Raw genomic sequence first — 15,072 nt, 5'->3', positions numbered from 1 at the left:
GATAGATGGCATGCTTGAGGGGTCTGAGGGCAGAGCTGGAGAGGGGGCAGGATGATGCCAGTTGGGGATGGCAGTTGGCCAATCAAATCACATTGCCCAAAATCTAGTTTGGGGGCCAGTTCTGTTATTCTGACAATAACTGGTGTTTTCCTGTCTTCAAGTCAATGAGGCACTCTGCAGAAAATTTTGTAGTGCTTTTCTTAAACCACAAGCCCAAATCACAGAGTAATCAGATTATGTCACACTGGGGCAGAAACAGGCTCAAGAGACAAGAATCATTTTAACATCGAGAAGAGATGCAGAATTTTAGGGCGGCATACTCCATCATCCGGGGCCCATGCCCAAAACCTGACTGTGACCCCATGTTGTTGGATACTGTCCTACATGGAGCTGCACATGTGTCCAATTGTGTACATTGTAGTGCTGTAAGATCCAAAGGCCACAGGGACTATGGGTGGCCAAAAAGAGCAGCAGGGAGTCCAAACTTTTGTATTTCCAATGTACAGCTTGATGAGAGAACATGTCCTTTTGTGTTTTCCTTTCTCTTTGTGTGTGTTTTGTAGATGTGCGTGTTTACATGTGTGTGTTACAGATGTGAGTGTTCATAGCCACACAGGTACTCATGTGTTTTTGGGTATACATACACACACATGCACATACGTGCACATGGACAGGGTTGTCAACCTCAGGCGTCATTTCTCTGGAGTGGTTCACCTTGATTTTTGAGACAAGTTCTTTTCATTGGCCCAGAGCTTTCTAAACATCTCACCTGTCTGTGCATCCAGCCACAGGGCTCCACCTAATTCTGCCTCCCCCAGCTCTGGGATTACAAGCATACACCACCATTCTAGACTCAAACCTGGTTCCTCATGGTCAGAGCAGGGACTTTACTGTCTGAGCCATCTCCCCAGTCCCCATGCTTTCTCAAACACACACTGATGCAGAAGCAGCAGTATTGCTGAGTGTAACTTAACCCACTGCATCCATGCATTTCCTCAAACAGAAAAAGACATAGCCACTAATATGGAGAGGCCAGAATGTACTCTCCTGCCTCTCTCTTGGAATCACTGCCCCAGCAGGAAGGTGGTAGCAGCAATGTCTTATCTGGATGTAAACATGGAATACAATGCCTGGTTAATGTTTAAACTCCTGGAAAGTGGCCCCTGGCTAATGCTGCCAGCATGAGATTGCTCAGCAGGGAAGGGTCACTTTCTGGAAGTAGTCTGCAACACATGATCTGTCTCATCTGAGCTCAGCCCTCCAGCCTCTGAGGGTTGAACATCTCAGAAGTGCAGCCTTCTGTTGGTTCCCATCAAAGACAGCTGACTGGTTTATTACATGAACCACCAATGGGCTCCATCCAGAGGCTCCAACATGAGTGTGAGTGGGGTCCAGGTATATTAGGAAGCAGGGACAGCCAATAGGCTACTAGGGGATGCAGAGATTTTCCTACAAGCAAGGCTCCTAAGTCGCATGGAAGCGTCGCGCCCAAACCTATATTTTGAATTAAAGACAACCAACCTTGCCTTTGGGAGACAGAAGTGAACTGGGGAAATAAAAGGATTTCCTTTAAAAGGGAGAGAACTTGGAGTTCAACAACAAATGTGCCATTAGTAACAGAATTCACTTAATGAGTCTCAGTCCATGGGGCATGCTGAATGTCATTTCCATTCAACCAGGAATTTCCAAGCCAGAAGCTCTTTCATCCTCTACAGGGGATATCTGGTAGCATCTGAAGACTTTGGGGGTTGTCATTCTTTTGTAAGACATCCTACCTCAGGGACTTTGATAACCAAGGCTCTGGGGACCTCAGGGGTCTCCTGGGAGGGACAGTGAAGAGAAAGAAAAGTGGTAGATTTGGTGGCTTAGATGCTTTTGTCTCCCCTCCCCTGACACAGGGGGAATACAAACTTTCATGCATTGATACCTCAGGGCTCCATACCAGGGCTTCCCATACTCTAAAGTCCTGGATGGTGGTGATGTGGGATATAGAAGATCTTGTCTTTCAGGGAAATCATCGCCAGGTGGAAGCTACTGGAATCAGCAGACATTTCCCTAGTGATCTGGCTAGGTTACCAATGGGGAGCTAAGAGTGAGCCTGAGCACAGGTCAAAGATTATGGTGAAAGGAGGTGCCAGAAGGTTCCCATGCCATGGCCTCTCCTTGGATATAGAGGACAGGGCATCATCTTGAGAGATGATGTAACCATATTGCTGTTTAGCTTTACCTGTCAATGTCACATGACCTAGAATCATCTGGGAGGAGTGTCTAAATGAAGGACTGTCTACATTAAGCTGGCCTGTGGTTGTGCCAGTGGGGGACTGTCTTAAGTTGATTGATGCGGGAAGACCCACCCCACTGTGGGCAGTGCCATTCGGGACTGTGTTAACGGAGAAGTCAGCATAGGCGAAAGCAGTGAGACCATACATACGTCCATTTCTCTCCATTCTTGACTGTGAGTGTGGTGTGGCTACCTTGTAGGACCAGGAAAAGCCCAGTGAAGTTGATGGATAGATTGATTAAAAGAATCAATGGACAGAAGCCTGGGGCCCAGGTCTCCTCCATACTATCCACACTATCTAGATCCCAGCACTATTGAGGGTGAGGAGCAGACTTCTCAACTTCATACCATCCTGCCATCCAGAGCACAGAATTTCAAATGGAGGGGATGGAAAAACAAACAAAACAAAAAGAAAAGAAAAGAGGGGGGACATGAATCCCACCGTGTTTCAAATCGCACTTACTAAATTAAAACAAATACACCATTATCAATAGTTGCTTTCTTTTTAAAATTCAGGTTCATCAAGGAAAGTGAAGAAATTCAAGTTGGTTTACCGCAGTTGGCAAGGGGCTCAGTGGGAAGCTCATCCCAAAAGCTCTGTGTACACCTGCCTTGAGACCTGCATCTTCTCTCGCTCTCTTGAGGGAGGGAGGACTTTTCAGAGCGATTATTCTAGACTTAAGCCCTGCATCTCTCCCAGTCGCTTTCTCCTGCATCATTTTTTATTTCTATTGCTTTATATAAATTGTACAAATCACAGGGCTTCATTCTGACATTGTCACACACATTTAACACATTTTGATCACCCACACTCTCCAGGACCCTCTCTGGTCCCCTCCCCCTCCCTTCTTCTTCCACCATCTCCTTCTATCTATTTTTATGTCATTTCTACATATGGAGAGAAAAAGCACACAACATACAAATGCCCTTTAGAGAAAGCATTTACATTAAAAGGTCAAAAGGAACCTAACGTGGAGTCTTAAAGACTGTAGTCAACAGCCGAGGATTTCTTTTGAGACAGTCTTACAATGTAGCCCAGACTGGACTTGAACTCTCTGTCCTTTAGGCCTCAGATTCTCAAGAGCTGGGCCTAACTCTTTGTCCACGATCTTTCTCTAGGCAAGAAGGTCCCACCTCATCACTGTAATCTACTGTGTCCAATCCCAACCTATGAAGAAACTGTATTGTTTAATAATCTGTCATGGCCAGTCTGCCCTTTCGAGGTGACATTAATGTGCTTCCACGCTGTTCTTACTACATGTCACGGTTGTCATGCCCGTCAGTGAAGCCTCTGTGCTGTCACGTTCTTGTCTGTTTCCCCATTTTATGTCTAGACCTTTATTATAAAAAGTAATTATGTTTCCAAGTCAGCCACACCTACCGGGCTGAGCGATAACTTGTCCGTATCTTATTAAATCTGTGGCTTCTAAACCAATGAGCCCAATTTCCGAAGACAGACAGAGACAGAACAAAAGAGGAAGGGAAAGTGGTGGACAAAAGCCATCCCATCTTGGAGGTGGGGTGTCTTCAGCAGCCTGCAGTGAACTATGCTCCTCCTCCTCCTCGTAGTGAGGTAGGTGGGCTCCGAGGTTGGCAGGACCTGCGCCTGCCTACCCATTTGCTCACTTGTCAGCTGGCCACTTTGGGGAGCTTGGGGCAAAGAAGCAATCAAATCTTTCTAAATCTCAATTTCTCAAAATCCGGCTTTGGTTCAGAGAAAAGGCTTTCTATGAGCCCGAGGCTGGTCTGGAAGTGTGTGTGTGTGTGTGTGTGTGTGTGTGTGTGTGTGTGTGTGTGTGTGTGTGTGTTTGCATGCATGTGTGTGCACACACACGTAGGGCAGGGGGAGACCAGAGGTCCATGTTAGGTGTGTTCCTCAATTGCTCTCCACTCCACCTTAATTCATTTCGTTTGTCCGTTGAGACAGGGTCCCTCACTGGACCTGGGGCTCATCCGTTGCACTAGGTTTTGGCCCGCAAGCCCCGGGAGTCTCCTGCCTCCACCTCGCGCAGTGCTGGAGTGTCAGGTGTTGCTACTCTGCCTGGTTTTCTGCATCGGTTATGGGGATCAAACGCGGGTCCTTGTGCCTACACCTTTCTGACTGAGTCTTCTCCCCAGCCCCTTCCCATGGTGGTTTAAAGGATGAATGGAGGCGTTACAAATGAAGGGCTCGGGGCGGTGCTTACACCATGATACATAAGCATTCAGTTAAAGAGACTCATCATTAACCAATGAGCCTCAAGATACCATGTTTCATGTAATAAGTAGACTAATCCCACACATCCACAAGTCAGTATTGTCTGTCCATTTGTCCATCCATCCACCCACCTACTCATCCAGTGCCTCCTATCCATTAATCTCTCCATCCATCCATTTCTCCCTTCATCCATCTATCCACCCATCCATCCATCCATCTCCCCACCCATCATGATCCCTCCATCCACTCACCCACTTATTCAGTACATATTTACTGAGCTCTTCTGTGTGTCAGGCAGAGTTCTAGGAAGTAGAAGGAAACAGGAAAAGCCTCTGTCCTCCTAGGCACTGAGATGGCCCTCACCTGAGGTCACATCAGGGGATAATTTTGGCCCAAAGAGACATGTGGCAACTTCTGGAGACATTTTTTTGGTCATCACAACTGGAGTACGGAGAGAGCTCCTGGTGCTGGGGTAGAGCTAAGGCTACAAATGAAGAGAAAGGTCGTAGCAACCAGGAGCTGTCATGACCTGTTGACAGCTGAGGATGAGGACCCTGGGGAAAGGGTCTGTGAGAATCAATTGGTCCTCTGCTAGGAATGTTTGGGGGCCATGGGAAGTTCCCGAGACCATAAAGGGAGAAGCTGATGGGGAAGAAGGGCTTTGGTTGGAAGGAGAGTAAGGGAATCCCCAAATTCCAGTTTTGTTTAGAACCTTCGTTCCCAAGATACAGAAAGCACATGAAGTCCTCAACCCAAGTTCCTAAGCTTTCCCTCCACTGTTGACCAGGGACCACTAAGCTTGCAGCAACCCCAGCTGCGTCCTTGTTGGCAGCCTCACTGCCTCGGAAGAGGGCCTGGTGTTTGATCATGAGCATCCCTCAAAATGCCACCAACCTTAGGCCCCACCATCTGGGAGAGGAGGCTTATGGGGCACTCCAAGGCCTCTTAATGGAGCCAACCTAAGGATGCTTCCAGCTTAGGAGGCAGCCAGGGGGCATGCACAGGCTTAAACAGCAGAGAGACCTGTAGGTTTCATCTTGGCCTGGTGTGTGGGAGTAGACTGATCCCAGGCACCCAAGTGCTGTGTGAGTGAGGGTATGGACCCTGGAGCCAGATCTTGGTCCTGTAACAGCTGCATGTTCTTTGGCAAGTACCCTAGCACTTCTATGCCTCAGTTTTCCCATATAAGTAATGCGTACTGGAGTGGCACATGCTTGTTAAGTCATTACAAAGACCCATGGCTGCCATAAGATGAACCAACACATGGCACCTGATATTGTCACCATCTTGGTCATTTTCATGTTGCTACAGAAAGGGGACTTTACCTCTTTGAGACATGGTTTCCTTTACCCCAAACTGGGCATAACTGTTGCCCTTACCCTGGGCCTGGGATTCATATAGTATTATTCATATAGCTTATTATTGTTTACTGAGAACTTTGACAAAGGCATTGAAATTAGTTCTCATTTACAACTACAGTAAAATATTCAAAAAGGAGAGGGGACATGCTTTAAGGGGGTCCTGAAACACTGGGGTGCTTTGTCACGCACCTCAGAGGTGTTCTCAGAGAACCACAATGACAAGTCTAAAGGTGAATGGAAAATATCAGCCCTGGGCCAGCTTCCTTCCAAAGGCCATTTGGATCTTAATGAACAGTTCATGCATTTCAAACACTCGGCACAGCTGAGGCAATATTGAGAGAGGAAGGGCCTTACCATCCCTACAGGGTCCCTAAGCACATGCTTGGATGGGAGAGGACGGGGCTGGCGGCTGAGTAGGACATCATCTCTTTACAACTTGTCTCTGTCCTTGGGCCTGACAGTAGAGTCTACAAGGGGAACAGAAGCCCGGACCTCTCTGCTGGCAGAATTGTGTGTTAAAAGCTCCGGGGTGAGGGTCCTCACTGATCAGAGGGTGAAAAGGGGTCAAGGGCTTTTCAGGAGCCTGACCCAGAGGTCTGGTGCCACCTCAACAAAGACACCAGAATAAATTTGGAACCGATGATTTCCTTTTCCACAGAAGCCACCTGCTTGAACAGTTGCTGCTGCCAAACTCACTCAGACTCCATCCAGCTTCTTTCATGTCTGCGGAGGCTGAGGATTCCAAGGGGGAAGCAGGAAGGCCCGCAGAGCACAACGTGCATGCCACCACTCAGATCTGAGGTTCATCACACGAGCAAGATCACTAGGTCTCGTCCAGCCTCATGGGGTAGAAGAAGAATTCTGAGCCCGGGTCTTGTGCTAGCTTCCATGCAGGAGAGGTGGGCCCGGGCAGGGAGAGCAGAGATGGTAATTGTCATCTGGGGGGAATGTACCCTGCTATGAAGCATCTACCAGGTACACTCTACCACTGTGGATGGCCACCCTGTAGCTTCAGGGACGCTGTCTCTTCCTAAGGGATTCTATCTGAATCTGCTTCTCTGCACCTTGGGGTATCAACATGCTGTGTGATATGCTGGTGGCACCTGTGTTCTTTAGAGTGTCCCTTGCCCTGATATCCAGCCCAAACAATATGGGCTAATTCACATCTGAAAGATCACTTAACGCCCAGCTCCCTGGGTCTAACAGACAGAATGAGTCCCCTCTCATCTTGCCTGATCTATGTGGCGCTGCATGTGTCCATGTAAGCATGTGTGTGCATGTGGGGCCAAGGACCAGAGTTCAAGTAGACCAATCCAGAGCGTGCAGGACTTGCCATGAGACTAGGCTCCTGCAGCCTCAAGAATGAATGGGAAGAGGTGATGGATCCGAGCCCGCTGGACTCTGACTACAGCCAATGTATGCATCTTTCTAATCCATGTGAGTTGTTAGAACTTTCCAACAATTATAACACAATGCTGAGTCATACTTGGCATGGCTTAATTTTGAGGCTTTAATGATTAGAGATCCTCAAAGTTGAAAGCACTGTGGTACATACATACACACGTGTACACACATATGCAAATACATATACATACACACACGCACAGTTCTCTACTGATAGGAACCTTTCAAAATTTTTGGTCTTAAAGATATGGAATTAAAGTAAATGTCCTCATTCCCTTCTCTGTTGCTGTGATGAAACTCTGACCAAAAGCAATTTAGAGAAGAAAAGGTTTATGGGCTTGCAGGCTACAGTCCACCATCGAGGGAAGCCAGGACAGGAGATCAAGGGAGGGACCTAGAGGCAGGAACGGATGCAGAGACCAGGGAAGAATGCTGCGAACTGGCTTGCTTCCAGGCTCATGTCCAACTGCCTTTATTACCCAGTCTATACCCGCCTGTGCAGGATTAGTACCCATGGTGCACTGGGCCCTCCTAGGTCAATTATCAATCAAGCAAATGCTCCTCCGCAGACATGCGCACAGACCAATCCCATGGAGGTAGTTCCTCAAATGAGGTTCCTTCTCCCCAGGTGTGCCAAGTTGATAGTCAAAATTAGCCAGCACAATTAGTAACTGCCCCCTGCCCCCGCCCTGACTTGGGCTGCTAACCAGAGTTAGCCTAAGAGGCTGTCGTGTAAGGTCTTCAATACGATGGGTGCAGAGGGCTGAAAAGGATGGGGCGTTCCTATTGCCCCTTCCTGCCTTAGCTGTATAACATGGGAGTGAATACCAGACACACACATGAAATAACCAGCAAGCGGGTCCAAGACCCTGAGTTTGACCTTATGTGCTCCCTCCACATGGCTTACAGGATGGGCAGGCAGACTTCCAGTGAGCAATTCTCACCTGCCAAGTCCATCTGCCACCCACTCCCTGGCAGCCAGGAAGTCACAAATTAGAACCCTATGGGATCCCTAAAAGGTGCCATTGGGGTTGAGGAGTGAGGGAGAGGGTGCGGAGACACTGGTCACCTCACACTGAGATGATATGTATGCGGATAGGCCTCGTGTGAAAACCAGACCCGCTAAGACTTCCGCTTGACATCAAAGAAGTTTTGGAAAGTCACAAAAAAAATCAGGAAACAAACACCACAATATGAAATGAACCAGAACCAGAAATTTGGCTCCAGGGAACCTCCCAAGGCATCTTTAAAGACAAAGGAAAGATAGTAAATGATAGGCAATCAATAACTAATTTCAACCATGCTGGCCTCCTGTGTAAGCGATCTCTTGGTGACTCCAGGCAGCAACTTTTAGGAGGAACTGTAAAGCCCCACCTTCCACGTTAGGCAAAGACACAGCCCTTCAGCCCACTGCAGAGACAAAAAACGTGCGGGGCCTCAGAGATGTTGCCACATGCCTGGGTTCCACCCTGTCTGCCATTAGGAAATCCCCTCTTTTGAAGCAGATAGAACCCCTGGAAAAAAGAGAGCAAGAGCTGAATGAACGGAGGAGTGGATGCCAGTGCACAGAAGTCACTCTGCAGAACAACAATGTCTAGTGTCTCTGTGGATTCCTCACACACACCACTCCTAAGGTAATGCAAACTTCGCCAAAGAATTTGCAGTGTTTTGTAGTGAGGAGATGCCGAGATCCAGGCAACTGCCTGTTGGAGTGCCTGGAGAAGGAAATACAACCTGTGTGTAGTTATGAACATTTACAGAGATGGAGACTGATCCTTCCCATCTTCCCATTTTAACAACTGCAGCAGACAGGGACTGCCCCTTCTCCCCAATACCAAAGAAAGGTACTTTCTGTACCTCTAGTTGCCAGTGGGGGCTGAGGACAGGGCTCAGTCACTGAAATGCTCTCCCTGTACAAGCATGAGCATTGGAGTTCAGATCCTCACCATCCATGGACAAAAGCTAGGCTCAGCAGCAGGAGCCTGTAATCCCAGCACTGGGGAGGCAGAGAGAGGAGGGTCCCTGGAGCTCATGGGCCAAGCCAGTGTAGCCAATCAGTGAGCACCAGGTTCAGTTAGCCACCCTGTCTCAAGAGATAAGTGGAGAAGGACTGGGGAAGACATCCAGTGCTGACTCCTGGCATCCACGGGCACCCATGTGCACACACCGCAAATAAACAATGAACTCAAGACCGTGAGCATCCATCCTACTGGGTGTAAGCATTTTATGTTCTATACAGTTAACACCTATTTAAATTGGGTGTAATGGCTCTTAATTGTTTTATTCTATGCACAGCAAAGCAGCCAATTGAATCTAATATTAGTCATTCATCAGATAAAACATTCTCAGAGAAGCAAACTGCTATATTTTGCCTTCAAAGAACAGCAAGCATTTTAAATACACTTTCCCAGAGCTAGTACCGCTAGGAGAACAGTTTAGAAATGTACTTCAAACAACCCCCTTCCCACAACAAGACGAATTGAAACAAATGCTTAGCTCTGTATTTTCTTTTCTTTCTTTTTTTTTTTTTAACCAAGCCCTCTTTCTGTCCACCTGTCAAAAGCAGTTGTGACCCCATCAGCCTAAGAGGTGGCCTCTGGGGCTGTGAAATGTGCCACCCGGCACGGATGCCCTTGGTGAGGCTGGCCTACAGTCCTCCTTAGGATTATCCAACTCACTTGCAACAGGAGAGAGGCGATGGGCCCTCTGCCAAGAGCTCTTTCAACAGAAATTCCGAAAGCAGATCCTGCGAAGTGCCGAGAGCCCAGATTTCCAGCAGTTCACTTTCTAGATCCTGTTACATAGCAACCGTGCCCGCTCACACAGGGTACCCAAGTGAGTTAATATTTTGTTTAAACGACACGCTGCCTTAACCCTCTAGGAAAACCCAGGTTTGCTTTATCACAAGGCATCAACCCAGTGGTCTCGCCTGCAACAAAAGTACCCACAGCGGAGTGATGCACTTCCTCTATTCATTTCCAAAAAGAATTTTTTATAAACTGAAAACGGTTCTGACCGTCTCTTGGAGGGGGGTAAGGATGGAAAAGGTGGCATTTTCCTGTAATTATCTGTGCCAATATTGTCAAAGGCATATTAGCGTGCTCTTAATGTGTACATAATGCACTTTAGCTAAAAGTGACTTACACAGTTGCATTTTGAAAGATACTCATTTCGTTCAAAACCTCAGTTTGAGAAATGACAACTTAACAGCATCAGGTATCCTTAGGGTCTGGTCCCACTGAGCGGCTCCAGTGCAGGTAAAAAGAAAACACGTGAGCGACTCTAACCTGGAGGAACAGAAAGCCTTCAGGGTCCCCAGCTTCCTGCACCACCCTCGTGCCTTGTCAGGAAGGACAGGGGGAAGGTGACCCGCCATACTTGAAAACTAGCTTGCAACAACTCAAGGCTCCCCTTTAGGAACGTAACAGGAGCTGTGGCAAAAGAGGCAACCAGACCAGCTCTGCTCAGGGCTTCTAGCAAAACAGTGTCAGGGTTCCCAAGAAAAACAAAACAAATGAGTGCAAAAGCTCACAAGGACTAAATGACATATACATATACATATACATATACATATACATATACATATACATATACATATACATATACATATACATATACATATATATATGTATGTATGTATTACACATATGTGTGTGTGTGCACACATACATTCCAGGATTGAGTGCTGTTACTGTAGATAAGTAAATGCCCAGTGTCTTATACAGGAGTCTCATTTTCCTTCCACCCACCTCACCCACGTAAAGTCATCCTAACTTAAGTGGACATGTTAGCCACAGATGAGTTCAGTTAAAAATCATTAACACACTTTCTGATTATACAATCACCAAGGGCCCATCGTACCGGTTCTGAAAACCATCAGCAACAAGACCATCAGAAACAACAAGACCCTCCTCCTCTGCCTGCCTATTACCTACCCATTGCCATGGACACTGGCACCAGGCAGGTGCGAAGGTTCCCATGGGCACAGGGGAGCTACTGGTGGTGTGTGTTTTTAAAGATACCGAGTGATCCCCAAACCACTCCCATGTCTGCAGCCTTGTGCATCTTATCAGAAAAAAACAAAACACAAAAGAAAAAGGAAACACCCCCTGCTGTGCCTCCACAACCATTTAGTCATCATGATGCCCAGGTCTTTCGATTTGCAAGTGAAGTGCATCAGCAGGGTACTCTGGATTCCTTAGCACGCCCAGTCCACAGAGCAACCAGCACTCAGACGAAAAGCCACTGAACTTTTCCCCATCCAGGAACGGGTGGCTGGTGGGACTATCCCAGTATCATTCCATGTCCCTTCTTAGGACTCTTGCTCCACAGCCAAACGCCAGCCCTTAGCTGGTTCTGGAATGTTAGAACAGTCGCCGCTTGCAAAACCAAAGCATTAGCCTGCACTCTGCTTTCCTCTCACCTACGGTTCTTTCTCACACGATGACCTAACCAGGGATGGATGACAAGAACAGCCAGATGCCAACCTTGAAAACCCTGTGGCAAACACCAGGGCCGCACCACCTTCTCACCATTACCTCATGGCCAAATTACATCCACGATCCCTAAAGACGCCCAACAGGCTCCGGAAGTACCAAGTTAGGGTCTGACTTAGAAATCACAAAACTGCAGATTTTGAAGCTGCGAATCTCACAGGGCAAAGGCGTACCTTCCTGTGAAGGTAAGGCCAAAACACACCGATGGAGTGAGTAGTGAAGGCATCCTCATACAAACAGTCTCTCTCAACACTCAGGAGGAGCTGTTGAGGTAGCCGAACCAGAAAACCATTCTGAACCATTGAGCATTGGTACCTTACACTCCAAGTGACATATTTATACAGTGGTCCTCTTGGGCTGGAGGGTTTTGTTTGTTTGCTTGTTTTTTCTTTTCTTCGCTCCATCCCTTTGGATTTTAGCAATTTAGGTTACAATTCAAATGGTTTGAATAAGCAGCGGTATTGCTTCTTAAAGGGCGACGAGGGTGGGGGGGCAGGAGGGGAGATCCTGAAAAGCTGGTTTCAGCTTCTGCTTTCCAACTCTCAGAAAACAGCACGCATGGCAGGGCCACCTTATTTCACACCTTTACCCCTTGCTGGGGGTTCAGAAGTGTCATCTCTCAATGTCAGCACTGGCCAGCTGTCTTTTCTTCTCCCTTCCTCTAAACTGCAGAGGGTCCTTCAAACAGGGGCTCCTAGTAACCCACCATTCAAGCCTTCATTCCTCCAGACAGCCATCAATCAACCTTTGAGATCCGTGATTTCCCCCTGGGAAGCGCTCTTCCCTGTATAGTTGCTGGAAATGTAAAACTCCCTGCAGACTCAAGCATCCACAGGACTGCCTGCACCATCTCAAGCCTGGAGAAAATAAACTCCAGATGCAACCTAGTCAAGGGGATTGGCGTCCGTGGAGAAAAGTGCATACAAGTCCACTCCTCCAGGGCAGCAGAGCCCAAAGATTCCCCCGGGGAATCATTTCAGAGGCCTTTGGAACTGGAGGGGTGGGAGGACTGTGGGGCGAGGGCATGAAAAGTTTGCGGCGGAGCTGGGGTCTGTGTGCTCTCCAAAGGGCACTTTCCACTGCTTCCTGAAAAGGACCGGCCAGCGGCGCCTAGCTCTAGCCGGCAGGGGCTAGTGTGACCGTGTGACCCCCGTGCACACCGCACCCGGGTTGGCGTTAATGACAACCGCGTTGCAACTCCCAAGCTGGGAAGCAGCGGGTAGACATGGCCAGGCGAAAAGGGTTATGAGCCACAATGCAAAGCTATCTCGCTGCGAGCATGGGGGTTACTGCGGGCCGGGCCACCACTGGGACCGGTTAGCGCGCTCTGGGTCCCCGCCCCGGGCGCCGGGCGCTTCCTACCTTGAGCGCTGTGCTGATGGTTCTCCATGGTCGCCACCGCCGAGTCAGCCACCGTCACCGTTGCTGCCGAGGCGCTGGTCGCAGCTCCCGGGCCCGAGCCGGGGCCGCCGCCTCCGCCGCTCAATTCCGCCAGTCTCCGGTTGGTGGCCGTGAGCTCGGCTCTCAGGTTGGTCACCTCCTGGCTGGCCGACTGGACCGCCCCATCGATGCGGAGCGCGAGCTGCTTATTGTCTTCCATCATGCTCAGGATTTTGGCCTGGGGGCGAGAGAGGTGACAAAGAGCTGCATGATGTGCGCGGGGGGCGCGTGACCGGCCGTGGCCCGGGCTCTACCTGTTGGGTCACCCTAGCGGCCCGGGTTCCCCCGCGCCCCGACCCCCGGGCACCGGCAAGCGCCGGCTCCTCCGGCGCAGGAATGACAGCGGCGCCTCCAGCCCGAGCCGCGGCGGTGGCGAGGCGGCGGGGGGAGGAGGAGGAGAAAGAGGAGGAGGAAGGGAGGAGGAGGAGCAGCCGCGAACGGCGAGACCCCGGCGGGCGGGCGGGCGAGCTGAGAGCAGAGGACACCGTGCGCCGCCCGGGCCAGGCGCTCTCTGAGTGGAGCCTACCATTCGCGGCTTGCTCGGGAGGGGGCCCTGCCGGGGACCTTAGGGACCTCCTTGGCTTCGTGAGCCCCCCATCTCCTGGACACATCCCCGGAGAGTGGGAGAAGAGGGCGGCACCCGTGTGAGGTCGGAGGTGGCACCCCCAAGCGAAGGGTTAGGGGTGCGTCCGGGGCCCCGGTTGTCCCACTGTCCCCTCCCTGCGGCGGTGGGCAGCCCCGCCCCGGCCAACTACTGCCCCGCTCTGGGCTGGGGTCGCCGCGGAGGAGGCGGTGTATGCTTAGCAGAGAAGGGTGCTTGCATAGGGGGCCCCTTGGAGGGGAGCGTGGGATGGAGGGCCGAGGGAGGGGGCTGCTGGAGTGAGCTCAAGAGTGGAGTTCTTGCTTTGCCAGTTACAGGGATGAAATGCCCAGCGGGGAGGAGAGCTAGTGGACAGTGAGTCTGCCACCTTCCACCCCCACCTCAGTGCCTGACCTGCGCTGTCCTTCCCCAGCCTGGCCAGTGGTGCTGGGCCTGCCTGCAGCCCGGAAAGCGAGTATGTGCACCCCCTGGATGGAGGACTAGCTTGTACCTGGTCCTAAGCTGCTTGGCTGGCCCGAACATTAGTGGGAGTAGGGAGCTGAGACCAGAGGAGGGTTGGGAGGTGTGGCCGGGCTTTCCTTGCTCTCTCCTCCTTCCTAAGTAGGAATGTTGAACCCGGCTGCCTCGGTTTACCTACTCCTCCTTCTGAGAAGAATCGAGGTAACCTTAGCTTGGATAAGCCCCTCCTGGCTCCTTTCTCTCCCAGAGCACACACAGGCTTTGCATTTTTCAGTGGGGCCCTGGATTCCAGCCACCAGACCTTGTTACCATAGCAAGCTTCATTCCATGCAAATAGGAGGTTTTCAAAGAGCCAAGTGTAACCCCGCCAACAGTGTGCCACCATTCCAGCCCAGTCAACCTGGGGACAGGGTCTGAGAGAGAACTGCAGAAGCCAAGGGGGGGGGGGGGGGGGGGGGGGGCTCTAGATGAGACAGATACTCACCCTCTAGGTTCAAGAGCATTTCTTGGAAGTCCACGAGAACCAACCAGAACATGCATGCATGAGGCATTTGTGTGTGATTGACTCTGTAGGGTAAAGAGTACTGGCCCTGTTTTAGGAGGAAACTGAGGTTCTGGGCAGCGTTTGCAATTACCCATCAAGTCCACAGAAACTAAATGGTGAGAGGTTGAGAGTAAGTAATTCTTTGATGCCAATTAATCCCACGTGCTTTCAGTAAACTTTTTTTCTTTTTTCTTTTCTCCTTTTTTTTGGGGGGGGGGACAGGGTCTCTCCAACTCACTATATAGTGGAGAATGACCTTGAACTTTTGATCCTCCTGTCTCTACTTACT

General features: G+C 49.9%; 1 protein-coding gene across 3 annotated transcripts in view; it reads right to left on the bottom strand.

Moving 5' to 3' along the window:
• The window catches only part of Kazn (kazrin, periplakin interacting protein), a 1,033,047-nt gene that overhangs the window by 380,359 nt on the left and 637,616 nt on the right, over positions 1-15,072 (bottom strand). For all 3 annotated transcript variants that reach the window (XM_052715218.1, XM_052715217.1, XM_052715220.1), the window contains exon 3: positions 13,102-13,357. In XM_052715218.1, the coding sequence (XP_052571178.1) occupies positions 13,102-13,357 (256 nt within the window). The remainder of the gene's footprint in view (positions 1-13,101; positions 13,358-15,072) is intronic.

The sequence above is a fragment of the Peromyscus californicus genome, unplaced genomic scaffold (genome assembly GCF_007827085.1).
Source record: "Peromyscus californicus insignis strain IS unplaced genomic scaffold, ASM782708v3 Scaffold_5__1_contigs__length_169319896, whole genome shotgun sequence".
Classification (NCBI taxonomy): Eukaryota; Metazoa; Chordata; class Mammalia; order Rodentia; family Cricetidae; genus Peromyscus; species Peromyscus californicus.
Note: the sequence above shows the minus strand (reverse complement) of the source record. Positions and strands in the feature narration are given on the sequence as shown.